The sequence below is a fragment of the Serinus canaria genome, chromosome 25 (genome assembly GCF_022539315.1).
Source record: "Serinus canaria isolate serCan28SL12 chromosome 25, serCan2020, whole genome shotgun sequence".
NCBI classification, from domain to species: Eukaryota; Metazoa; Chordata; class Aves; order Passeriformes; family Fringillidae; genus Serinus; species Serinus canaria.
The window spans coordinates 11262862-11288973 of NC_066338.1; the positions used below are offsets into that span (position 1 = coordinate 11262862).

Genomic DNA, 26112 nt, shown 5'->3' on the forward strand with positions numbered 1-26112 from the left:
TCAGCACTGCCCCTGTACCTGGCAGATCCGCCGAGATGCCCTGTGCCAGCTCATTCTGGATGAGCACCTACAGCACCAGCAGGAGCTGCGCCAGCAGGGGAAAGCCTTCTATGTGGAGCGGCTCTGAATGCTCAGCCCAGTGAGTGGCACTGGCCTGGCATTGCCCAGCTCCTGACTGAGAATAAAACATGTTTAGCAAGACAGGCTGTGTCTGCTGCATGTGAGGCATGGGACAGCCCAGGGCAGCAGTGGGGGGAAGGCACAGCCCAGCATGATTCCCGTGGCTGGGATCCAGACATGTTGCCTGCAACCCTGGGTGCCCCGGATCCTACACACTTCATCTCGCCCATGGCTGTGCCAGGAGATGGCAGCACGGCCAGCATGCCTCACCAGCCTGGGTGCTCCACACCGGGTCCTTGTCCCAGCGCAGGTCCTGCTGCACCATGCCGTGTGCCACAGTGCTCCTGGCCATGTGGCACGACCCTGCAGCAGCAGGGAGAGGAATCTGGCTGAGCTGGGTGCAATGCTCCCTGTCCCATCCAGGCACCCCAGGATCCCTGTCCCCCAGCTGGGATGGCCCTGTCCCCCACCTCCCATCCCTTCTGCCTGTGCCTGACCTTGGTGTCTCCCAGCCCCAGGGCCCATCAGTGCCTGCTCTGGCTCTGCTTATTGACAGGGCTGGCAGCTGCTGGGCCAGCACCACCCCCACCACGGCCCTTCATTAGCTCGGCTGTCGGGCTGCATCACATCACCCAGCGCCATGCACACGCCCCCGGCTCTGGCACTGCTGCTGCCACGTGTGTCCCTGCTGTCCCCACTGCCACCTCATCGTGTGGCCATCTCAGGAGGCTGAAGCCCCTGACCGCAAGGCCAGGCTGTGTCCCTGTCTTTCCCATGGCACTCAGGATTCTGGCTGCCCCATGTCCTATCCACTGGTCCCCCAATGCCTGAGCCTCCACAAAGCCCCCAGTGCCATTCCCGAGGCTGATGTGTCCCACTGTAGCAAAGCACTGCTGTGGTATGGGAAGGCTGTGCTTGCAGCACTCCATGATATCTCATGTGCCCTCATCACTGAGCAACACCATCCTGGTCCCAGCAGCTGCCTCAGTGTGGATTGGGGTCCTGCCTCAGTCACTCAGCATGGATGAGGCCACATCCTCAACATGGATGCAGCAGGGTTACAGGCAGCCTTTCCAGCTGCTCCTTGGAAGAGATACCCCCGTGAGTTCCAGCAGCTCCCCAAAGCAAGGGGATGTGAGGCACAACTCCCCTGTGTCAATGGGGCTCGTCCTTGGGCAGGGTCATGTGCAGCCCCTTGGTGGCACAGGGCCCACAGGCCAGGGCTGGCCCCCAGTATTGACAGCCCCGCTAATGACAGGGAGTGTCACCAGGGGCAGGAGCAGGCGGCACGGGGCCATTGACCGCATCGACCGGCAGCGCGGGGCGGCAAGGGCGCGAGGGTCCGTGGAGGGGGCAGGGGGACGTCAATGGGTGGTAATTAATGGGAACGAGGCCACGTGTGCGGGCCCAGGGCTGTCGCTGGCCACGTCCCTCTGCTCGGTGCAGCCGAGCGCGGTTATAAACAGCGGCCAGGCGACCCCCAAGCCAGAGCGCAGCAGAGTCCCCCAAGCCAGCCCAGGTAAGATGGTGATGGATGTGGGGTCCCTTTGTCCCCAGCGCTGCCTGCCATGGCATGCTGCTCCATGCCAGTGCATGTCAAGGTGTGCCCTGACATGCCATGTCAGGAGACCAAGCCTGCACTGCCCTGCTCCAGCTTCATTCCGGCCACAGGACGCCTCCTGCTCCAGCACTGCATCCTGAGCAGCCCAGTACCAGCACAGCTGCCCAGCAGGCTCCAGGCACTGAGGTGAGGCTAGGTGCTGCCTCTGCAGTGCCTTGGGGATTATACCCGGATATCACTCCCACCCCAGCTCTCAGCATATTCTTCTTTTTCCCTTACAGGCAGCTGAGCTCCGGGTTCTCCCACCTCCATCTTCCCCGTCTCTGTCTGATATGTTTGATATTAGGTTGTTTTATTGGAAAACCAACTAAATATCAAACATATTCTTACAGCGCCAGGGACGCCCAGCACCGACTTGGCCAGATGCCGCCTGTGCCGTATCTCAGGCAGGGGGACCCTCTGCACCCTGTCCTGCACCCTCTGCTAGTCCCCACTGCTGCAATAAAACCTGTCTGCCCATCTCCATGGGATTGAGAGGGGGAGCCCAGAGCCGTCCTGGGGGTTGGCGGAGGTTTGGGATGGCAGCGGGGTCAACGCTTGCCACCTGTCCCCCCGCTCACGCCAGGGATGATGACAATACAAAGGCCCGTGGCCCTGTGCCCAGCACTGCCTCCACTGCCCTGGCATGGGGGGGGGGGGGGTGTTATTTATGGAGGCGCAGCCACTGCTCAGGGACCTCGGTGGGCACTGTCCCCTCCAGTGCCCTGCCCAGGGTACCCAGAGCCGCCACCAGCTCTCTGTCCCCTGGGTCTCTGGGTGCTGACCCCTTTAGCCCTCAACATTTGTCCCTGGATGGGAGCAGTGGGTCTCTTCCATGGGAGATCCTAACCTGATTTGGGATCAGGTTAGGGACCTGGGACCTCTGGGCCGGCATGAGGAGGCTGCAAATCCCTCAGCTGCAGACAAAGTGCCATCACTTGCCCTGAGAATTCCTCCCTGCACCTGGGGAAACTGCTCCTCCAGCTGCCAACAGCATCCTGCCCCTCAGGACCAAGCACCACCCCAGCAGGAGCTGGGCTTGAGGCTCAGCAGGCTCCTGAGGGTCTCTGCCCCTGGCACTGGGGGCAGTTTCCCCTGCTGCTCCCCGCAGATCCAAACACTTTTGGCCAAGCCCCTGCTCCCAAAATAGTGCCAGGATGATCTTGCCCTTTTCTATGCCGCCCCTGGGCAGGGGTAAATGTCAGCCCAGGGCCACCAAAACATCCTAAGCCCCTCCTGGAAGGCAAATGGGGGTTGGGGACTTCATGCCAGTTCTGCACGGACCCAGTTCAACATCCAGAGGAAGCACTCGGGGCACCAGCCAGGGTGTCTCGTTGCATGGGGGGAGGGGGCACCTGGAACAATGCAGGACCCCCTCTCGCAGACCTGCTGCTGCTTTTTATAACTCCCCAGCTGTCCTCGGGAGCCCAAATAAGGCTGTGACCACCAGGAGCCCCCAGGACACACAATGGGTTCCAAGCACAGACTTTTTGGGAAGGTGGGGAGGCAGCTCAGCCCAAGAAAGGCAAAGCCACTGTGCTGGGCAGAGCTGATAAACGGTCAGTGGGGCACAGGCACCACAGCTGCCCTAGCCACCCACTGTCTGTGTGCATCCCGCTGCCCACTGGTGCCCGTGGCCCACTGAGGATGGAGGCCATCAAGAAGAAGATGCAGATGCTGAAGCTGGACAAGGAGAATGCCCTGGACAGGGCAGAGCAGGCGGAGGCTGAGCAGAAGCAGGCGGAGGAGCGAAGCAAGCAGGTAGGGCAGAGAGCCACAGCCCCCATCCCAGGGGTGGTGGGGGATGCCTGTGCTGGGTTACCCTGAGCCCAGACCCAACAGAGACTCTGCCTGGGGTATGAGAGTGTGACAGCTGCCACTATCCCTCAGCTCAAAGGCACTCTGAGGGTGGGACAGCCCTGGACAGCCCTGGGGTGTGGGAATGGGGTGGACACCGTGGGGCAGAGCTGGCCCCAAGGAAGGGGCAGGAGGGATGCCATGGGGCAGAGCTGAGCCTGGGATGGAGCAGGCAGGGCTCTCTTGGGGTGCAGGTGTTCAGAGTGGTGTCCACCTGTGGTGACACCACTGTCCTTCCAGCTGGAGGATGAGCTAGCTGCCATGCAGAAGAAGCTAAAGGGGACAGAGGATGAACTGGACAAATACTCTGAGGCCCTGAAGGACGCCCAGGAGAAGCTGGAGCTGGCAGAGAAGAAGGCAGCAGATGTATGTATGGGGTGCAGGGTGGAAACTGAGTGTTGCCTTACCCCCCTTCCTGGTGGGACTGCAGCCGTTCCCGGTCCCTTGGGGGCACAGGAAGGTCCCTGTCGGGCTCAGTGTGCTCCCGGTAAAACTGTGTAGGTGCCTAGGAGCAGAGAACGGCCCTGTGAAGGACGAATCTGGAGGGCAGAGCCGGGCAGCAAGCAGCCCAAGTGCGGGATACGGGGTCCACGTGTCCCCAGGAAACTCTGAGTCACGGCTGGGGGTGGTGGAGGCGAGCTCCGAGAAGGAGACGGAGGAGGGGAGAGCCCTCATCCCCCTGCGGGCGGGGGCTCATGGGCAGCGTGAGCATTGCACAGCCCGGCTATTGTTGTCCGCTGTTTCCAGGAAAACAATGGTGCGAGCGGTGCAGGGTTTCAGCCGGCGGCCGCTCTCCTGCCATCAAGAGGCACGAGGCCCGGCTCGTCACCTGTCAGGACCTGGCAGTCCTTGAGAGGCCGGGATGTCTCAGGCTCCGGTGTCAGAGCCATGCAGCCCAGCTCTGATGCAGAGAAGGCAGGAGCCGTCCTCTCCCACCGTGCTCGTGGGGAAGTGCCTGAGCCCCAGCACAGTGCCTGGGCTGCTCTCGCTGGGAGCTCCGGAGCCCTGGAGCTTTGCTGCAGGTTTCTGTGGCCAGCCCTGCACTGGAACTGGCTTGTGTCGAGTGCAGCATTGCAGAGCTTTTCCTGCCCTCACAGCTTTCTTGCCCCTTTTGCTCCTTGTTGGCATTTTCTCTGCTGTCACCACATCCCCACTTGCTTCCCCGTGGATCCCTCTCTGTGCACCTGGAGCCCCTTTTCCTGGCTGCTGCCCCCAGGGTGGCCCATGGGGGTCCCCCAGTTTCCCCTTGGCTCTGGGAAGTGGAGAGATTTTGCACCCTGGAGCAGTGAAAGGGCAGAGCTGCCTCCCAGGTGCTTCCAGCCCAACAGAGCCCTTTGGATTCCCACCTCGCCCCTGGAACCATGCCATGCCAGACGTGCCATGGCAGGCAAATGCTGCTGCAGCAAGCACCTGCCTGGCTGCCGAGGGTTTCAGGCAGCAGCCCGAAGCCCTTCCCTTCTTTCCACACACTTGAAGCATTGACAAATAGGCTTTGTGGGGAATGAGAGCAGTACCAGCGCTCAGTGATGCGTTTATCGAGCTCTTGGAGGGCTCCATGATCCTCACGACACGGAGGAACACAGCTCCCAGCTCTGATGAACACTGATCTTCGCAGCGTTATCCCCTTGACACGGGAGGGTTCTCACTTCGGGATTTCACACATGGAAGTGGAGCGGGAGCCTGGCGGCCACAGCCGTGCCCCGGTGGAAGGAAGGAGCAGGATGTGCTGCATGGCTGTGGGCTGCAGGCCCGCAGAGTCCGGGGGCTCCCCAGGGGTGGCACTGCCCGAGCCCGGGGCGGGACCGTGCCCGAACCAGCCCCGAGGCCGAGGGCAGCCCGAGCGGGGCGGGTGTGAGGGGGGATTCCGTGGGGCCGGCCCGGGAAGCCCGTGTGGGCCTGGGTGGATGCTCCCAGCCCGGTGAGGCCGCGCCTGCTCCCTGGGACACATGAGGCCAGTCCCGGTGCCCCCACGCCCATATGGGGCGGGTCCCGGTGGACCCAGGTGCCCGTGGGGCACACCCCGTGCTCCCCCCCGGCCCGGTGCCGGTGCCCCGTTCCCGCCGGGGCCGATGTGCGTCCCCCGCCCAGTGCCGGTCCCGGTGCTCCCGCCACGCCCCGGGCGCGCCTGCCGCTCCTCATCTCCCCGGTAACGAGACCGCGGGGCGGAACGGAAGTGACGTCACTTCCGCCCGGCCGTTCCGGGCGCGGTCCCGGTGTCTGGGGGTGGCGGGGCTGGAGCGGAGGGACCGAACATGGCCGGGGCCACCACTATCGAGGCGGTGAAGCGCAAGATCCAGGTGCTGCAGCAGCAGGCGGACGATGCGGAGGAGCGGGCGGAGCGGCTGCAGCGGGAGGTGGAAGCCGAGCGCCGCAACCGCGAGCAGGTACCGCCGGCGCCGCCGCGCGGGGGCAGAGCCGGGCGGGCGGCGCGCGGGACCGGGGGTCGCTCCGAGCCGCGGGGATGCCGGCCCGGGCCGAAGTGTCCGCTGGGAGCGGGGCTCTCGCTCTGCGTCCATGGCTCCCCCTGGGTCCCTGGGACCCGCCCGTGGTGCTGAGCAGACACCGGGGCCGGGGGGCTGGGGGCGGCCTGTCGTTGTCTCGTTGTTACCGGTGTCCCGGGAGGACAGCAGCGGGGGAGGACCCGGCCGGGGGGAGGGGGAGGCCCCGGCCATCTTGTGCGGCCCCGAGCCCGGAGCTGCGCGGGGTAAGATGGAAGGAAGGAGCGGGCTCCCTCGGGATGCGGCCGGCGCAGGAGCCCTCCTGAGCCCCGCATCCTGCCCGGCCCGGCGAGCGGGGCTCTGCGCTGCCCCTCAGAGCGGTACCGGCAGGGGAAGGCAGGCTGGGAGTCACGAAAGGGAGGAGGGAGCCACGAGAGCAGGATCTGAGCTGGCAGCGCTCTCGCTCACCGCCGGAAAGGCCGGGGACAGGGGCGAGGCGACACGGGCAGGACCTGGAGGTGGCCGCCTCCCCTGGGCCTGGGACACAGGCAGGGCTGGTGGCGTTTTGGGGACAGGGATGAGGTGACACGGGGCCGGTCCTTGCTCGAATCTAAGCGTGACTCTCGTTGGATTTGCAGTGACTTTGCTGCATTTGAAGCATGAATCTGAGTGCCCCCCCTCCACCCCCCACGAGAGCTGGAGCCTGTATCCGTGACAGCGCTGTGGCACTGCCAGGGGTGGATCGGGCTCTGCTGCCCAGATCCATGGCAGAAGCTCCGGCCACTCCCAGGCCTCAGCTGGCTCTTTCTTTGCAGCCACATAAGGAATTCTCCTTGTAATAGCAGCATTGTCACGGGTACAGGCGTGTTTTTCCCAGCTCCCTGAACCTCCTTCGATGGAGAGAACCAGTGCTCCCAGTATGGTGCCCAGGACTTGCCTGGCCCCGGGTCCTGGGGAGTCCTCTTGACTCTCTTGGGACAGCACTGGTGAGTCCTGAAGGCCTGGATGAGCTTCTCCCTTGATTTGCTGGGCTCCAGGTGCTCCCTGGTTCAGGGCTGCCTTTGTGAAGGAAGCATGGAATAACAGGAATGTGCCCCTTGTAGCAGGGGTGTCTGAAAGAGTCACCTGGAAGTGTCACCCAGTGCTCTGACAGTTTCATCTGTATCTAGAGAGAAGCAGCAGAGCCGGAGGTGTAAGGACCCTGCTGCAGCAGGGGAGAGGCACTTCCTCAAAATGAAGGGTGGTTTTTGGTGGTTTTTGGGTTGAACATTGCCTGCAGGAAGTCAGGGCTGAGTGATGCAGTTCAAAGGGTCAAGAAGTGAAGGCTCACTGTTCTGCTGTGTCTCTGTTGCCTGGGAGAAGGAAGGAGGAGGTCCTCAACAGCTGGTAGCCCCTTTAATAGGGCAAAGATGCAGTCAGGCAGCCTCCTTCCTGGTTCTGTTTAAGGTATTGCTGTGCTCCTCTTCAGGCAGACCACTTCCCCTTTCAGCTGGGTGGGTGTTTGCTCTGGGCACCAGAGGGGTGTGGGCTTCTCCAGAGCTGGGTGTACCTGCACGGGAGCTCCTCTGTGCTCTCCCAGCCTGGCCTTGGAACCTGCCAGGGGAGCCTCAGTGCCAGTGGGGGGAAGAGCTCAGACAGCCCCTCTGGGAGCTGGATGCAACCAGTGTTGGACCCCACTCTTAACACTGGTGCCTTTCATCACTCTGCTCCTCCCTCCTCGGCATGGTGTGGCTGGGAAGGGCTTTGTTATGTGCAGCTGGGGTATTTCGTGTTAGTCTGGCATGTGCCTGTGCCTGGGTTTTTGCAGAAGATCACAGTGCTGCCCTGGAATGGCTGCACTCCTGCCTGCCTGCCTTCATAATCCTGTTGGGGAGCAGGACTCTGGACTCCCCAGGGGGCTCCAGTGGGTTATCAGAGTCCCTAAAGCATCTGGTCTCCCCTGGGCTTTGGCTGGAGTGGATGTGGCTGTAAGCAGGGGCCTCACAGCCAATCAGGTCATGCCCCCAGGGTCCCAAAAAGATTGCAGCGAGTCTCTAGTTGGCTGTTTAGTCTGGGTCTGATCCAGAGGAGGAGTGCCGCTGAAGGGATTTTCATCCTTGGCCTTGAGGTGCTTTGTTTTCAGCAACACTGAAGGGCAGTTTCTGTCCTGTCTACCTGCCCTGGCTGTGTTCTGACTCAACGCTGGAGCAAGCCACAGGGTGATGGCAGTGCTGTATTATCTTACTGAGCACTTGTGTGACTCTGCCACATGAGTGATGAACTGAGCACAAAGCTGCATGGTTTGTGTTCCCCACCATCTCTGTTGCCAGCACGGCACTATGGGGGCTGGCTTGTACCTTGTGGCCTCTTTGAAGGCTGACTAGGACATGGATTGCAGTGACTGGGGGGTGGGATGGCCTCTGATCTGTGCCAGTTCCTTAAAGCCCCAGTCACATTTCTGGCAAATGTCTGCAGGCTGTCAGTTTCACCAGCTCCCAATGTGTATGACTGAACCAAGGCAGCTATTACTGGGGAACAGCCTCCTTGACCTGTCTCAAGACTGGAGAAGGCTTTTGCTCCATTTCTGGATTGTTAGTGAGTTGCTGGGAAGCCTCAAGCACTACAGGCTCTCTGCTGGGGCTGTGGGCTCTGCAGCAACAAGCCCTGGGGCTGGGCAGCACCTGTGACCAGCCCAGCTTGCCAGCACCCAGTACAGCTTGGCACATCCCTCCCCGGACATGTTAATCCTTCTCACCTTGCTGGTGAGAGCGTTTGCCTCAAGCAACGCTCATGTCCAGATCACACCAGTAAACTGACTCTCTGCTAAGTGGCAGCTGTCAGCATGCTCTGGTGTAGTGGATAAACAGGGCTGTGATGAATGGCCTGGCGGGATCCTGGCAGCTGCAGAGGCAGCCCTTGGTGTAAGTCATCTCCTTAGCGTTTATGGCCTAAACTCAGAGCAGTGCAGGCTGACAGCGAGAAGCCTGCAGGAAGGCTGCAGAGCTAAGTGTGCTGCTTGCCTCTGGGAGAGCGGCTGAAGCATCCTGGCTTTGCTTTGGGCTCCTGTGTGCTGCTGCTGACCCCATGGCAGATCTCAGCTGCCCTGCCCGGGCTGAGTGCCCTCCTCTGCTCCCTGCAGGCTGAGGCAGAGGTGGCATCTTTGAATCGCCGTATCCAGCTGGTAGAGGAGGAGTTGGACCGAGCTCAGGAGCGCCTTGCCACAGCTCTGCAGAAGCTGGAAGAGGCAGAGAAGGCAGCAGATGAGAGCGAAAGGTGAGCAAGGGCTCCTGCTTGCACTCTGTCAGACACTGAGGGTCCGGTGCCCAAATTTGCTTTTTGGGCTTTCCAGAGTGAGGGAAGAGATCCCACATCAAGGCTGCATGAGGAACTCAGTGCCTGCTTATGCAGAGCAGCTAAACTAATGCTGATGAACCTGAGGCTGCTGATGGCCTTGATTGTCCTGGAACCTGAGGCTAGGGAGTGAGGAAGTGCCATGTGCCACCATGCATCCCCCCCTCCAAAGGAGGAGAAATACATGGGTTCAGGGACACCACTGCCTTGTAAAGGTGGCTGCGGGTGGGGCAGCCTCTCAGCCAGCATGCTCCCTAACTGGGAGATGTCCCCTGACCTGGCCTGTGATTCAGAGGGGAGTGGTCCAGTTCCAGCTGTCTGATGTGCTTTCTCCTGCACACACCGTGAGCAGCCTGACCCAGCTGCTGGCCTGCCATAGAGAGACTTGGCTCTTCCTTCATTCCAGAGCGGGAAGTGCTTGACTTGGCTGTGCTGAGTCCCTAAGACAGCTGGGCTTGTTCTCAGCAGCATTGCACTCCCCTTGGCGTGGGAACCCAGTGATCTGCTGGGGGAATGTTCCAAAGTTAATTCCAAGCAATTGAGGTTTCTGTATTCACATCAGCCCAGAGGCCTCTGCCTTCTGCATTCAGAGGAATCATGGCTTATTGAGAAGTACTGTGCTTCCAGGGACTGCTGTTCATGCTCTGGAACTCATTGCACTGCTGGCTTTCCAAGATTGTTTCACACATCTCCCCTCCTTGTGCTTGCTTTTGGGCAGAGGCATGAAAGTCATTGAAAACAGAGCTCTGAAGGATGAGGAGAAGATGGAACTGCAGGAGATCCAGCTCAAGGAAGCTAAGCACATTGCAGAGGAGGCAGACAGGAAGTATGAGGAGGTGAGACCCTTGGGTGCTCTATACTGACCTGGGCCAGGAGACTCTTCCTGCTGACAGCAAACCTAGGGGCAGAGCCACGTCAGTGCTCTGCTTGGCCAAGAGCTTCCCACAGCTCCAGTGGCTCCTGAAGGCATTCCTTCCCTTCACTGCTCTGCAGAGCCTACAAACACAAAACTCTCCTCCTTCCTCTTGACTCCGGTTGTCCTTTCCAGGTTGCTCGGAAACTGGTGATCATTGAAGGGGATCTGGAGCGCACTGAGGAGAGAGCTGAGCTTGCAGAGTCGTGAGTAGTCTGCTTGCATGTCCCTGGCAGGTCTGCCTCTGCATGGGCACTAACACTGCATTGCTAACCTTGTTACACAAGGCCTGAAGCACAGGGTGGGTTTAGGGCTGCAAAGGAAAGCAATGAAAGCACTTCCCTCCTTGAAACAGGATTAGCTCCACCTAGGACCTGAAGTTTGCCTTGGGTGGAGACACTCTGCCCCTTTGCATGGACTCACTCCCTAGTCATGGAGGGTGCAGAGCTCCTCTGCTCAGCATTCACAGCACTGCTTTGTGTGTTCAGTCACAAGATGGTTCACAGTGCTTGTACTGAAGTGGCAGAGGCCTCCCGGGCCAGGGACTGAAGTGGCATTTGGGGTGGTTGACAGCAGAGCTGTGGTTGAGGCTGCTCTCTGGGCCTCTCCAAGTATTTACAGTAACCACTACAGGCTTCTGCACTGCTGAGCAGAAATCTGGGCTTCCTCTGCTCAGAGCAGAGACACAAATCCTGGTGTTTGGGCTCTTTTCACGTGTCCAGGTGCTTTAGCTGATCTTTGAGCTGGTCAGCCTTTCTGTGCTCTGGGCCTTGTCTAACACAGTTGGTGTGCATGCAGCAGCAGCAGCACTGTGCTTCCCGCCCAGATGTGCATGTTGTGACCATGACTTTTTTGTGTTTCCCCCCCACACCCTTTTTTGCTCTGTGGTGGTGTGGTTCTGGTGCTCCTTTTGACCTTGCCCCCACCTGGCTTGTGCCCCTGTGTGACCGTCACTAACAGTCATTGCCGGGAGCTGCAGGAGCAGATCAGAGTGATGGACCAGAACATGAAGTGTCTGTCTGTTGCCGAAGAAAAGGTACTAACCTTTCCCTTCTTGAACCATTAAACCAAAACTCATGTGGTCTCCTCACTGTGCTCCTCCCCTCAGCTTAACTGCGTCTCTCTCTCGCTCTCTCCTGGAACATTCTGTCTTCTCTGGCCCCATATAGCCCTTTTTCAGTGGTGGTGGCTGTCCTTCTGTCCATCAGAACAGCTTCCCTCCATACAGCACACTAAAAGTGAAGCTTCTCCTTGGAGACTCCGAGTCTGGCAGAAACCTGTGTCTGCATTTTACTGCTCAGCTCTGTGCCCCGTGCATGTGCTGGCAGAATATTTCAAACATGAGCTCAGAGGCAAAAAGGGAACTTGCTTTCTGCACAGGTGCCTCAAAGCAGGGTCCTATCCAGTCTGATCTCAGACAGTCTCCTAAAGAACTTCCTGATCTTCCCTGCACGTGGATTCACTTCTTGTCTCCTGTCTTTCCCTCCCACTTCTTCTTTTCCTTTTTTTTTTTCCCCTTTCCTTACAAAACCACACAGTAAATGTTCCGAGCTGGAGGAGGAGCTGAAGAATGTCACCAACAATCTCAAGTCTCTTGAGGCTCAGGCTGAGAAGGTAGGGCTGCCTGTCCCAGGGCCAGAAACATTGCTGTTGTGCTAGGAGGGTAAACAGCAGAGCACCCACTGAGGTGGAAATGATTCAACTGCAGTCTTAAGCAAGCCAGGAGCGCTGTGCTTGCTCTGCTGGGAGGGCTCAGGTATTTCATTGGAGGGCTTGGAAGCTGGGGTGGGGGAAGCCTGGCTGCCCTTCCCTTGGGGCAGACTCAATCAGCCGGGATGTTTAAGCTGCTAAAATGTTAAGATGAGAATTTTTCTGCATCCAAGTTTGTGTTCCATGCATGATGTGAGACTTGCCACCTGACCTAGTCCTGTTGGATTTGGGTGAGGATGTGAACAACTCCCAGGTGGGAGGTTCTGTTGTCATGTGTGCTGCAGTGAGGAGTTTATGCTGCCCTCTGTAGTTGTGGGCTCTCTGGAGAGGGAGGTATCTGGGGCTGCTGACTGCTAACTCCTTTTCCACAGTACTCTCAAAAAGAGGATAAATATGAAGAAGAGATCAAGATTCTGACTGATAAACTCAAAGAGGTGAGTGACCATGTCAGGATGGCCCAGCTGGGTGACCTGGCCTCAGCTTGACTGGGAAGAGATGTGAAGTCCATGTCCTTGGACTGGTGCCCTTTCCTGTAGAGCTGTTGCACTCACTGGCTTATTTCTGTCTGGCAGGCAGAGACCCGTGCTGAATTTGCTGAACGCTCCGTAGCCAAGCTGGAGAAGACCATTGATGATCTGGAAGGTACATTCTGGGGATAGGAAACCAAGCAATGGGTGTTGAGAGAGAAGCTAAGGAGGGCTGTGTCTCAGGTAGCTGGAGAGCAGACAGGCTGCTGTGCTCCTCGTTCCTTGGAGCATTATCCCACTTGGCTTCCAAGGTGAGGCTTGGCAACAGTCCTGCCCTGTGCCTCTGCTCTGAAAACAGTTCCCCTGTGCTGCAGCAGGTCTTAAGCTCTTGATCCAGACACCTGGCCTTATCTAGATAGCTTTTGTATTTTGGTAGTGATGTCCTCAGGAATGTAACTAGATCCCTGTGCCCCAGCTTAATCCAATTCATTTAGGAGTGGCATAGGAAAGAAGCACCTGCACTTGTAAGAATTGGTCACAATAACATACTTGTGTGCAGAACATCATGCATGTGCTGCCTACTGCAAATGGGGTCTTGCAGGTCAACCACAGGAGTCAGTGAGTCTGAAACAGCCCCCATGAAGACTCAGACTCCCCAGTGTGAGTCCTGAACCGAGGTTAAATTCCCCAGCAGTTCAGTCCATGGGGTAGTCAGCCTATGCCAAGGGTGGGTTCCTTTCCTCCTCCCATTCCTTCACACAGTCCTTCAGGAAAACTCCTGAGGCCAGCGGTTGCAGAACCTTGCCCCAAGCCACAGAAGGAGAAGGTTTCAGCTGCCTCCCTTAAATCTGGGACTGTGGCCAGATTCTTTTGTGGATTGCTGTGTCTGGAGTGGTGGTGCTGGTAAACCAAAACCCTTACAGGTCTACTACCTTGACCACAGGTGTGCCTTTGTGGTCTTTTAGTGCCAGCTCTTGGAGATACAAAGCACTATCCTACTGTCTGGAGTCACTCTGGAGGTTTATTATCTACAAATAGCAATGGTGTCAGCTGAGCTGTTCCAGAACTGCAGCCAAGCAGCAATCTGAGCCACCTCATGGTCCAGGACAAGCTTTTATTTGGAACTGCAAAAAGTCCTCCAAATCCCTGCATGTGTCCCTTGAAACCTGTTGATTGAGAGTTGGCTCCAGACTACAGCCTTGCTGCTGAAGTGACCTAGTTCATGACAACTGACAAAGTTCCCCAGGCTCTGTGAGGCTGTTAACAGCAAGCCCAGCTGTACTGTAGCCCAGCTGCCAGAGCTGGAGCTGTCTGTGCCAGCTCTGCAGGGCTCAGGGATGTGTCAGCACAGTTCCAGGCCCACCCCTCCCTGGAGGCAGAGAGCTGCCTGTCTACTCCATTATCTGATGGAGAACACTGGTGTGGCCAGTCTGCTCCCCCACCTCACTGCATCCTGCAGGATTGGAATTTCCTCTGATGCCCAGCTCTATTACAGGACTGATTTCTCCCAAGCCAGTCTTTGCATTGAGACACAGGTGAGAACAAAGCACCTCAATTATCAGTGCTCTCCTTAGGTGTAACAAGCTTCTCCCTAAGTGGATGGAGTTGCCTTTCCCTGCTGCTCCTCCTGACACTGGTTCCTGCTGACCTAGCTGGACAGCTTGTTTTTACAAGGTGATGTGGTTGAGTGCTTGGCTCTGCTGCCCTCGGAGCTGGATTGTAATCCTGGAAGGCACTTGTGGGTCAGTTGGTCCTCAGGCTGCTGGAACCCTCCTGTTCATTGTTGGGGATGAGCATGGAGTCGTGGTGGCTCCACACCTAACTTCATTTTCTTCTGTTCGTGTACACCATCGTGCTTTTCCCACCCCAGAGTGTTGGAAGAACTCTTTGCCTTCCCTCATTGTTTTCCTTTTGTTCTCCTCCTAAACCTCTTCTAGATGAGCTCTATGCCCAGAAACTGAAGTACAAAGCAATTAGTGAGGAACTGGACCACGCCCTGAATGACATGACTTCCATGTAAATATGAGCTGGCTGGCGTTCGCCTCTCGCTTCAGCAGCCTGGACCGCCAGTGCTTGCTTGGTTTGCTGTGGTTTCTGTAGTTGGAGAGTCGTCCAAGTTACTTCTACAGATCTGCCCAAGGAGCCCCAGCATGCCATCCTCTAACTCTAGGTCCTTGTGGTCTGCATGTGTAACCAAGTGCTGTGCTGGCCTGAAAGGGTTCTGACTTAAATTTGAGTGCAATTCCCATTCCCACTGGGAAAGGCTTTCTCAGGAAATGTGGCTTTGTCATCTGCTGGAGCCACTGGGCCACGGTCTCAGGATTCCTTCTGGAAGAGGCTGTGGATAGTGCTCAGGTGATTCCTTAGGAATTGCCACAATAGGCTTGAGATGGGCCAGATCATGAACTGATCTGTGGAAGTAGCTGAACTTGTGTGTTTCTGCAACTTCGCTCCTTAGCTTTGTTCAGATCTGCAGTGGGTGCTGCTAACAACTGCTCTGTCTGGTCCTCGCACTAACCCAGGAGAGGCCAGGTCCTCACCCCACACAGAAGAGCCTTAACACGAGTGTCCCAGCGTTCCTCCGCAGAGTTTGCTGTGCACAAACACTGAGGCTTTTCTTAAAATTAGTGTCTCCTTCTGTCTCACACAGATAAGTCTTGTGGTTCCAAACTCCACTTTGGATTTGTCTCTCTGCTTGGTGGCTTGTTCTGCATCTGCACCCGGCATTCACGCTCTCTTCATCTCACTCTGAATTCCAGTACCTTTTTTCAGTTACTGTGCACAGGGCACCTCTGGGAATGGGTGCTGTAAAGACACGGAAGCAGCAGCAGCAGCCCCCCAGTTCTGCTGCTCTTGCTCCCAAACAAAGCTCCCTTTGTGTGACCTGATGTGCCAGACACAGCCTGCTCTGAGGGGCTGCCCTTTCTGTGTTGGGGGTGTGGGGAGGATGTTGTTCTCATCTGCATATCTTGTGTGGAGCCATAAAGCTCTTTTTGTATTTCTCTTGCCTCTTGCTCGAGCATGATGTCACCTTTTTTAAGGAAAACAGTTCCTGTATAAATGGCTGTTGCTTTTGAGAAATGGGTTTCTCGTGACCACTTGCTGCTTTAGTGTAGCTGTCTCAGCATTGCCTTCAAACTGGTGTCACTCTGAGTGGAGCACAGACCTCACTAGCATGCTGGATTTTTCTTTAAGGTGTGTCACTGGCTCCCAGATGTGATGGCAGCTTTGCAGACAGGGCCTGTGGGGTCAAACTGGAGGCTGGGGGTTGAAGCAGGAGGCCCTGGATCTGTGCCTGACTGAAGACACTCCTCATTCCTGCCTGCTTTGGAGTGCTCACCAGCATTGGTTGCCAAACACTGGCTTGCTGTGGGAGGTCACACACCTGATAGTTGTTAGCCAGGCTATGGAAGCCAATAAATACTGTGTGAGCACTGGCTGATCTCCACTGGGGCAGAACTGGTTGGGTGTGAGGCGCTGCCTGTGCCAGGGGGAAGGATGTGTGGCCTCTTGCTTCAGGAATGAGAAGGCACTGCAGCAGGGCTGTGAGCATCTGAGCCAGGGAATCTTTTTGCAGAGCCCTTCCCTCCCCATGCAGGGGCTGGGAGCTGCAGGATCCTTCTAGGAGTGTGGCATGGAGCTTCCCACTGAGCACTGGCACTGGGCTGTGGACGCCTGGCGTGTGTCACTGCTGGAGCTGTTGCTGGTTGATGTGGTATGATAAACACAGGTCAGCTCTCAAAATGGCATGTGCTGCCTCATGTTGGTTGGTCAAATACTTTTTCCTTTCTGGACTGGTTCATCTGCCCCAGTGCCCGAAGAGCCCTCCGTGAGCAGAGTTCTGATGACATGGGACACTTCCCGTGGCTTTCTCAGGTTTGTGCCCTTCTGCTCTCCATGTGACAGCACTGGCAGTCAGGATAATCTAGGCACACTCACCTGCCCCAGCCTGTCCCACCCACTCTGCCTTTGGTGGCAGGTGGGGAAGGGAGGGAGCATTCAAGGAATCTCAAAGTGTGGGCTGACTCTCCTGGGATGTGGGGCAGTGGCTGTGCCCCATGAGCACAAAGCAGGAGCCCAGAACTCTTCAGTAACCCAGCTGCAGCTGGAGTTGTGGATCTGGATCCTGTGGGAGCAGGGGGCAGGGCTTCTGTAAATATGAGGGCTTCCAGTCCAGTGTTCCACTGTCTGCCCTTTAGACAACAGGGACACCATCATTGTCTATCAGTATCTGAAGGGAGGGTGTCAGAGGAGGGACCAGGTTCTGCTCGGTGGTGCCCAGCAGTAGGACAGGCAACACATGGAAACTGATGCCCAGGAAGTCCCACCTGAACATAAAGAATTTCTTTCCTGTGTTGGTTACTGAGCACTGAGCAGATTGCCCAGATACCACATGAAGTCTCCCTCACTCGAGATATTCCAGAATGATCTGGACACAATCCTGTACCAAGTGCTCTGGGGTGACCCTGCTTGAGCAGGAAGGTTGGACCAGATAACCCCCAGTGGTCCCTTTCAACCTCACACCTTCTGTGATTGTCAGTGGTGGGAGGTGGCAGCCTGCCCTCAGGCAGGGCCTCTCTCCTCACAGGGAGATCTGGTTGCACCCTGCCTTTTGCTGTGGGGAGCTGGTGGCTCTGCTCTGCTCAGGGGTGTTCCCAGGAATGTTATCCAAGGCTGGGCTGTGGCAGGCCCTTTCCCCACTCATCCAGGAGGAATCCACTCTGGGTGGTGGATGGGTATGTGGGTGGGTGATGCAATGGTTACCCTGGGAGGTTTTGGAGGTATCTGGTCTGACTGGATTGCACAGCCTGTGCAGGCTGGTTACTGGGAGCTGTGCTGTGATGTGGGAGTGCTGCAAACACAGGTTAACTGACCAGGAGGGCCAGCTCTTGGGGCTCCCTCAGTGGCAGGGATACCTGGTGAGGCTGCCCCGGGGGTGGGCAGAGAAGGGAGCAGGCGTGGCTGCTGCAGACCTGGACAGGTGTTCTATGTGGAGAAGCTGTTCCTGAAGTCTGGGAAGTTTAGTCATACTAAACACTCCAGTCTGCTGCCTTGTGTGGGTGAATCATCAGGTCCCTGTACACAAGCAGGAATATTTGCTTGGAAGCTGTGAGCTGTTGCACCAAATTCTACTGAGCACGGTTCACTCTCATCCTCTGCCACTGGGGAGACCCAGGACCAGCCTGGATCTCTCCGGTCTGGGGCCTGGCATTGGGGCTGCTCAGAACAGCATGGAGCCAGAGTCCCTCACAGGAGTAGCAGCTGTTGTGCAAGGCATGGGCCAGGATGCCACATACCCACAACTTCCCTCAACTTCCCCATTGCGGTAGGTCAGAAATCGTTGGCTTCTCTGCCTGTGCCTTGGTCCCTTGGAGGCTTTAAAGAAGGGACAATCAATCAACATTACTGCCCTCTCCTGCAGAGCAAAGTGCAGTTAGAGGGTCCTGAGAGCTGAGAGAAGCTGAGAGTGAAGCTGAAGTTGAGCTTACCCCTCTGTGTGCAAGTGTTACACTGGAGGGACTGAGCTGAGACTGGGGAGGGTGATGTGCTTTGGCTGCTCCATGTAAACCACTCCACTTTCTGGAATTTCACTCAGCTAGGTCTTGTTCAAGAGCAAAATATTCCAAGATTGAAAGCAATGAGGAATGGTGTAGGTCCCCTTCAGGGGGTGCTTGTCACTCTTGCATCGAGAATGACACAGGAACAGGCAGGAGGCAGGATTGTAGAAAGAGTAAAAGAAGGTTTTATTCAAGAGAACCACATGGTTTAAATAGAGTGATATGATAGATTCTGTTTGATTGGCTAACTAACAAAAATATCTTCCTCACACACTGTCCTTGAGAAAAACAGAAAGACAAAGTAGAAAAACACCACCTTCAGATTGTTTATACTTAACAAGTTATCACATCCTTGTAACTTCCTAAAAATTCTCACAAGCCAATGTGAGGAACTCTTGCTCTTTCTCTTTCTCTGTTCCATGGCATCCACAGGTGCCTAAGAGTCTTAGGACCCCATAGTACAAAGATTAGAGGCCAAGGCCAAGGCCAAGGCTGTGCTCTGGGCTCACTCCTCCAGCAGAGGCATCACACTGTGTGTCACTGCAGGTGGTGCTGGTCACTTCTGCCAGGCTGGAAGATGATGTGTAAGGGTTTTTTTTCCTGCCTGGAATTCCCCAAAGTGCAGGAATTGGAGGTGTCAGGCTGGGAGGAGTCTGCCCATGCAGATGAGCAGGAGAGATGCTGAATGTGTTCTCTGTAGTGTCTGGTTGTGGCCACCCAGCCCTGAGACATGACTGATCTGGAAAGGGGCCAGGCATGCTGATGAGTGTGAGTGCTCAAGGATGCGGTGGCTGCTGGACCTCTGTGGGCCTCTAAGGACAGGACTGCAGAGGCCACAGCTGCAAAGGCAGTGACAGCTTGTGCCCTGCTCATGGAGTTGTTCTGGGGCAGATGTAAAAGAGGACTCTGTGCTCCAGAAGTCCCTTTGTCCTGTACCTGAAGCAGTTGCTGCCTCCAGGCCTAACTGGGTTGTTAGTGTGGCACCAGGCATGTTCTCAGAGAAGGGTCCTCCAGGCCAGGGATGAGATGTTTTCATTCTCAGTTCTGGTGTGCCTGTCCTGCTGTTCAAACCCTGTCAATCCCACTGCAGTGTGGTGTGGCTCCCTCTGGAAGCTATTTCTGGTAACAGCTGTGGCAGGACTCATTTCTGCAGTGTGCTCCACAGGCTTAAAGCACATCCCAGATCTCTGTCCTTGCTGGGGTCCAGCCCAGCCCTGCCTGCAGGCTCCTCTTCTGGTGTCTCTTCTTCCTTTCTTTGCCTTTGCACATCTTTGGCAGCACTTTCACTTCTGCCCACACTTGGCTTCCTCTGTGATCTTCCTGGGCTGAAGCACAAGTTAGAGAAAGACAAACCTTTGGGAATAGCTGGCTGTCCTCAGAAGCACACAGTATGGAGACAGCTTGTTTGATGTGCTCATCTTGGTGCTCTACTAACCTTCCCTTTCTCTCTTTTTCTCTCTTCCTCTTGTTTCCCTTATCCTGTCGCTGCTGCAGAGCGCCTGTACAGCCAGCTTGAGAAAAACCGCCTGCTCTCTAACGAGCTGAAGTTAATGCTGCATGATCTGTGTGACTGAGAAGGGGCCCACTAATCCCATTAACAGCTTATTGCCACCACCACTGCTGTGGACCACACTGAAATCTGATCATTAACACTGGCAGACTTGCGAATTTTATGCAATTGCTGCTTTTTAACGAGGCACTTGGATTTAACCTGTAATTTATTTAAGCTTTTTTTACTATATAAAGGTAACCTCTGTTCTTGGTGAAGTCACCCCCAGACTTGGCTGTGTTTTGACCAGTCTTGTTTGCTTGTCCAGGGGGTCCTGCCTGGCTCCTCCATGGAACCAGAATTGCTGCACCCCCAAATTAGGGGTGGGCTGAAGTTAGACTTATGTCTGCTCCAAGCTGCCTGTCAAGTGCTACAACTTAATTTACTATTAGCTGAATGACTGTAGGATTTCCTGGTGCATGGAATGATGGCTTCTACCAATAAAGGACTGACCTTGTGGTCTGTGAGACACTCCACACCTGTAGTATGTTCCTATTTAGGGGAGCCCTTACTGAGAAGGTTTGGGGGCAGCAGTAATTTCCCAGACCTGACCCCAGTGCAGCTACAGAGCCCTGGAATGGGTTGGGAAAGCTCACAGACATCTTGACAGCAAGTGCCAAAATGCACGGCCTGAGGCTGTGTCTTGGGTGCCTGCAGGGAATATTTAAATGCTGCTGTTGCTCATGCTCGAGGAAGGCTGTTCTCTCTCTGTGCAGTTTCTGGCCCTGGGGAGGTTGGGAGTGGCTTTGGGAATCTGCCTGTACCTAAAGGACATTTTTCCACAGCCTGTCTGTCCAGTGCCCCAGCATGTGGATGTCTCCAGTGATATGGGTGGGCTCACCTTTGGAGTAAAGCCTACTTAGAGCACTAGCTGCTGATCTGCTCTCATCCTGGCTTAAGGAACATGTGAGAATTGACTGCACAGCTGCCTGCAGTGTTGGGCAGGGTGCAGCTCCCTCACTCCTCACTCTGCCTGTCACTGCTCCAGCTCCTGCCCCGCTGCCCTTGGGGCTGGTGGTCTGCTCAATGCTGCTGGCCTTGGCATCCCTGCCCTGGGCTGAGGGGAAGGGGGGCACAACCAGCTGGAGTTCCAGGGCTGTGTTGCTCCAGGGTGCCTTGCTGAGCCACATGTGTCAGCTGTGGAGGTGTGGAAGCCCTGGGAACAGCTGGCTGCAGTCAGAGACTCCTGCATGTGAAACACTGACCAGAGCTCTGGCTAAAGGTGCACCGTGGCCATTCTGGGAGCACCAGCAGTGTGAGAGGCGAGGGCTACACACGAGCCAGGTAACCTCAAAGCTTCCAGCTGCACCCAGCCAGGCACTCCAGCCCCAGGATCGCTGCAGCTGCGTGGGGAAGGGGCTGGCACAAGCTTTCTTTGGCAAAGGACTCTCCCTTGTCTGATGCTGATTAGTAACTCTGGACTCTTGTTTTTGCCAGATAAACTGAAATCCACCAAAGAGGAGCATCTCTGCACGCAAAGAATGCTGGACCAGACCCTGCTAGACCTGAATGAGATGTAATGGATCCCTGCCACTGCCTCTGCCATGCGATGCCAGCCCAGCTGCTGCTGCCCTCTAACCCTGGCACCAGAGTTTACTTTCTGTTGCCAACTTGACCAAACACAAATCTCCTTAGTTCCAGGGTTAAAGGCCACCAGGTTGGGCAGAGCTTCAAACAGCATCATTAAGGGAAGTAAACAATGCAATAATGTTTGGAGAGCATGTTTGAGATGTACACATTTTGTAACTACCTTTTTTTGTAGCGACCATTATAAACATTCCAAATAACGTGTGAGGCTGGTGAGCTACACTTCAGAGCTCTTGGCTTTAGAATTTGGTATTTACCTTCTGTTAATTGGCTCTGGGCCACCCTGCTTTGGCAGGGCAGGAAACGGATATGATGGTTCTGGCTGTGAGTCAGAGTAGCCAGGCTAGGGTGACAGCCTGTTGAGAGAACTTCCTTTTCCAGGAGCTGTTTGCCAAAAGCACAGTTCAGTTTTTAGCTTTAAGGTAGCTCTATGTTGGGAAGGAACAACTTGGGTGAAAGATGTCTCTTTTGGGGGGTTGTTGTTTTTTTCTTAAGCCAAGCCAGTCATCTGAACAATTGAACCAACTGAACCTTCACAGGGATTGTGTCCCTTGCCCTCCACACCCAAAGAGCTTAGAAAAGCCACTGTCCCTGTAACCCATTGCTACCCTGGAGCTGACTTTGCCTTCACTAAGTGCTGATGCACCAAGCTTCACTGCTCATCACTGGGTTACACTTAACAACTTAAGTACAACAGCCTTGTGTCCTTGGAGAAGTGTTTTTGCCTACCTGGAGGGAGGGAGCCAAGCCTTCCCTCCTGCCCAGGACTGCTCTTATTGTCTTAATTGAGTACAAGCCATCTCTCTGTGCATTGCTGATGTGTTGTGTTGTGAGGTGTGAGTGTGGCACTGTCACGCTCGCAGTAACTTGTGGTTGGAGCATGCTGCCTGGTTGTAGCAGTTTTTGGGGCCAATCTGGAGACAAAAAACATATCCAGTGTTTTGATACTAAATTGAAAAATTGTGTTACTGTCTTTTGAAATAAAAACTGATCCCTCCACATGGCTGCTGGCTGCAGAGCTTTACTGTGCGGGCTTGTGGGGGATGGTGTACGTGCCCATCCCTTGGGGGTGGGACCAGCACACGGTAAGTAGCACTTCCCAGGGCAGGAGTGCTAAAGCAGGACTGTGAGTTCCTCAGACAGCAGAACTGATGAGTTCCTCAGTCAGTTTGGAGACCACTGAGTTGGGTGGAAGTGTTAATCTGCTGGAGGGCTCTGCAGAGGGATCTGCAAAGCCTGGTCCAGCAGTGTGACTGGCAACAAGGCCAAGTGCCAGGTACTGTCTTTGGGTCACCACAACCTGCTGCAGTGCTCCAGACTTAGGGAAAAGTGGCTGCAGAGCTGGAAAACAACCTGGGAGTGCTGGTTGGCAGCAGCTGCACATAAGTTGGTGTGTGCCCAGCTGGGCAAGAGGCCAAGGGCACCTGGCTGGTACCAGCCATGGTGTGGCAGTGGGACCAGGCAGTGCCTGTCCCTTGTGCTGGCCACTGCTGAGGAACCACAAACCCTGGGGTCACTTTTGGGTCCCTCATGACAAGAAAGACCTTGAGGGGCTGGAGTGCATCCAGAGAAAAGAATGGAGCTGGGCAAGGGGCTGGAGCAGGAGGAGTGGCTGAGGGAGCTGGGGGGGACTTAGCCTGGAGAAAAGGAGGCTCAGAGGGCCCTTCTGGCTCTGCACAACTGACAGGAGGGGACAGTGAGGTGGGGTAGACTCTGCTCCCAGGGAACAGGGACAGGACAAGAGGAAATGGCCTCAGGTTGTGCCAGGGGAGGTTAATATTGGATATTAGAGAAAATTTCTTCACAGGAAGGGGTCCAGCCCTGACCCATCCAACTTGGCCTTGAACACTTCCAGGGATGGGGTAGTCACAGCTGCTCTGGGCAATCTGTGCCAGGGTCTCACCATTCTCACAAGGAAAAATTTCTTCCCTGTATTGGTTTTGCATAACCTGGTTTTTGGTAGCAGGGGGCCCACAGAGGTGGCTCCTGTGGGAAGCTGCTGGAAGCTTCCACCATGTCCAGCAGAGTCAATCCCTGATGGCTCTGAAGATGGACATACTGCTGGCCAAGGCTGGGCCAATGAGAGAGGCTGGTAACGCCTCTGTGATGACATATTTAAGAATTAAATCAAAGTCACACAGTTTTCTCCTAGTCAGAGAAGAGGAGAAGGTGAGAACATGTGAGGGAAAACAACATGGTGACACCAAGGTCAGTGCAGGAGGAGGGGCAGGAGGTGCTTCAGGTGCTGGGGCTGAGATTCCTCTGCAGGCTCTGGTGAGACCATGGTGAAGCAGCTGTGTCCTGGAGCCCATGGGGATCCATGGGGGACATGCAGAGATCCATGGGGATGCAGAGGTGGCAGAGGTGCCCATGCTGGAGCAGTGGATGCCTGGAGGAGGCTGTGCTCCAGGGGGAGTCCCAGTGGAGAGAGGGGGCCCTGCTCTCAGGCTGGAGCAGCCTGGCCTTGGAGGACTGCACTGGGAAGCCAGATCCACATCACAGCAGTTTGGGAGGGTTGTGTTCCCGTGGGGGGAACTCACCTTGCAGCAGTTTTGGGGGGGGGCTCTGTGCCCGTGGGGGGAATTCACCTTGCAGCAATATGGGGAGGCTGTGTGCCCATGGGGAGAATTTACCTTGCAGCAGTTTTAGAGGGTTGTGTGCCTGTGGGGGGAATTCACCTTGCAGCAGTTTTAGAGGGTTGTGTGCCTGTGGGGGGAATTCACCTTGCAGCAGTTTGGGGGGGGCTGTGTGCCTGTGGGGGGAATTCACCTTGCAGCAGTTTTAGAGGGTTGTGTGCCTGTGGGGGGAATTCACCTTGCAGCAGTTTGGGGGGGCTGTGTGCCCATGGGGGAATTCACCTTGCAGCAGTTTGGGGGGGCTGTGTGCCCATGGGGGAATTCACCTTGCAGCAGGTGCAGCAGGGTTGCTGCTCATGAGAGCCGACTCATGCTGGAGAAGTTCCTGCAGAACTGTCTCCGTGGGAGGGAGCCCATGGTCTCACAGGGGAAGGACTCCTCTCCCTGAGCAGCAGAAGAAGAACTTGGGTGATAACTGACCCAAAACCTCCCCATGCCCTGTTTCCCTGCACTGCCAATGGGAAGGAGGGAGGGGCTGGGAGGGAAGAAGGTGTTTTAAGGGCTTATTTTACCTCTCATTATTCTCCTCTAATTCTGTCAGTAATAAATTCACTTTGCTACCTTAAGCTGAGCCTGTTTTACCCTTGAAGGTTTTCTCCCAGTCCTTATCTCAATTCATGAAACCCTATATTATTTTTTTTTTCTCTTCTCTCCCAGCTGTGGCAGGGGAGGGGGAGAATGAGTGACTCTCCTGGGTGCCTGGTGTTGGGCCAGTGTCAAACCATGGCAATCCCATCTAGCCCTGCCCTCTGGCAGTGGGAAGCCATTCCCCCTCATCCTGGCACTCCAGGCCCTTGTCCAAAGCTCCTCTCCAGCTTTGTTGGAGCCCCTTTAGGCACTGGAAAGCTGCATTTTCCTGGGCTAGGGAAGGTTTGGAGAGCAGAAGGGACCATTTTGAAAAAACTACAAATCTTGAGCTCAGGGTCTTCCCATGGGGAAATGAGCATGGCTGTGGCTGTGAGCAGGAAGCTCTCACCTGGTTTAGTGGCCTGGCAGTCCAAGAGGCTGCTGCAAATCTAACAGGAGTGGGGCTGAGGAGCTGCTGTCCTGCCTGGGCTGGGCAGGGGGACACAGGGCTGGGCAGTCAGAACAGCAGTGCTGTTTTCTGACCTCCTGCTGCTGACTGGTGTCAACACCAAAACCTGGAGCTGAGGGACCATCAGCTGAGGGACAGTCAGAATGAGAAAAAGTTCTTGTACAGAATCAGAAGTACTGATTCTGCCAAAAGTTCTTGCCCTTAAACATGATGACTTTGAACATTGCTGTCCTTTATTATGGCACCTTGAGGGTCTCTTGTTCCTGCAGAGCCCAGGCAGTGAGGGTGGGCACTGTGCAAGCTGTGGGCCTGGCACTGCACTCTCCTCTCTTTGCTCATCAGAGTTCCCCTGAAACAGAGCTCCAGCTGGATCTGATCTCCCAGTGTGTCCCCATCCTCTTCCCTAAGTATGACCAATCTGATTTCTAATAAAAGAGACTGTAAAGGCAAACAGGATATTTTGGAGCCTTATTCCAAGTTTCTCCAAATTTCTTCAACTTGATTCCAAGTTTCTCCAAGTTTCTTCAGCTTCCCTGAGTAGTTACTTGGGTGCTCTGAGGATACCTGTAGTCTCTTTTGATAAAATGAAAATAAAGAGAGAATTCTTGCACTACAACAAGGATGTTCACATGTTAGCTCATTTGCTCTTCCTAATTGTACTGTGTTGTAGAAGCTGGATTTTTAGGCAAAGTAAGTAAATTATAAGCTCAATAATAAATCCCTTATGTTTCCTTTTTCAGGAATATACTCTTTTTTTGTAACAGCATCCATGTCATTGGCAGCGGACAGCTCAGTCTTCAGGCAGAAGCAGCTTGCAAATGCAGTGATTTGAAAACTGAAGTTGGCATTTCTCCACTTGATGGACTTCTCTCTAGATCACACCAGTTAACTCCACTGCAGACTAACAGCAGTGGGCCCCAGAGCTGGGAAAGCCTCTGTCAGGATTGCCTTTGTGAGACTTCTCTGCTGCTTGCTGTTTTTTTTCACCATGGAGTGTTTGGATTCAGGAATTAGTTGTCAAATGATTTGGATACTTAGAGGATGAAGAATGAGGATGCTTCTGCTTCAGTCCCTGCTTCCTGCCCAGAAGAGTTTCACAGAGACCATTGCTGCCACTGCCCTGTGCCTGCTCCTCACTGAAATCTGGGCTCTGGCAACAGGAACACGTGTCTGCTACAGAAACCAGCATTGCCGCTCTCCTTGCTCTGGGACAAAGCCTAATGCAACTTTCAGCTTTCCAAACCAATTTAGGACTGCTTCTACTATTAGTCTCCAGATTAATAATTTTTAAAAACAGAATTGCATTTCTTA

General features: G+C 55.4%; 1 protein-coding gene across 18 annotated transcripts; it reads left to right on the forward strand.

Moving 5' to 3' along the window:
* Positions 1 to 3294: 3294 nt before the first annotated feature.
* Positions 3295 to 22132, forward strand: TPM3 (tropomyosin 3). Of its 18 annotated transcripts, none has more exons than XM_018924328.3 (12): positions 3295 to 3481; positions 3818 to 3943; positions 9134 to 9267; positions 10064 to 10181; positions 10394 to 10464; positions 11219 to 11294; positions 12340 to 12402; positions 12541 to 12610; positions 14373 to 14451; positions 16248 to 16311; positions 20328 to 20448; positions 20980 to 22132. In XM_018924328.3, exons 1-11 carry the CDS (start codon positions 3368 to 3370, stop codon positions 20403 to 20405), a joined length of 993 nt encoding a protein of 330 aa, XP_018779873.1. In that variant the 5' UTR covers positions 3295 to 3367; the 3' UTR covers positions 20406 to 20448; positions 20980 to 22132. The 18 variants fall into 18 exon arrangements, with proteins under 18 accessions (XP_018779873.1, XP_050840715.1, XP_018779872.1 ...); XM_018924327.3 differs by lacking the exon at positions 11219 to 11294 and adding an exon at positions 11797 to 11872 and having other exon boundaries at positions 3301 to 3481; XM_018924331.3 differs by lacking the exons at positions 3295 to 3481; positions 3818 to 3943 and adding an exon at positions 5750 to 5961.
* The last annotated feature ends 3980 nt before the right edge of the window (positions 22133 to 26112 follow it).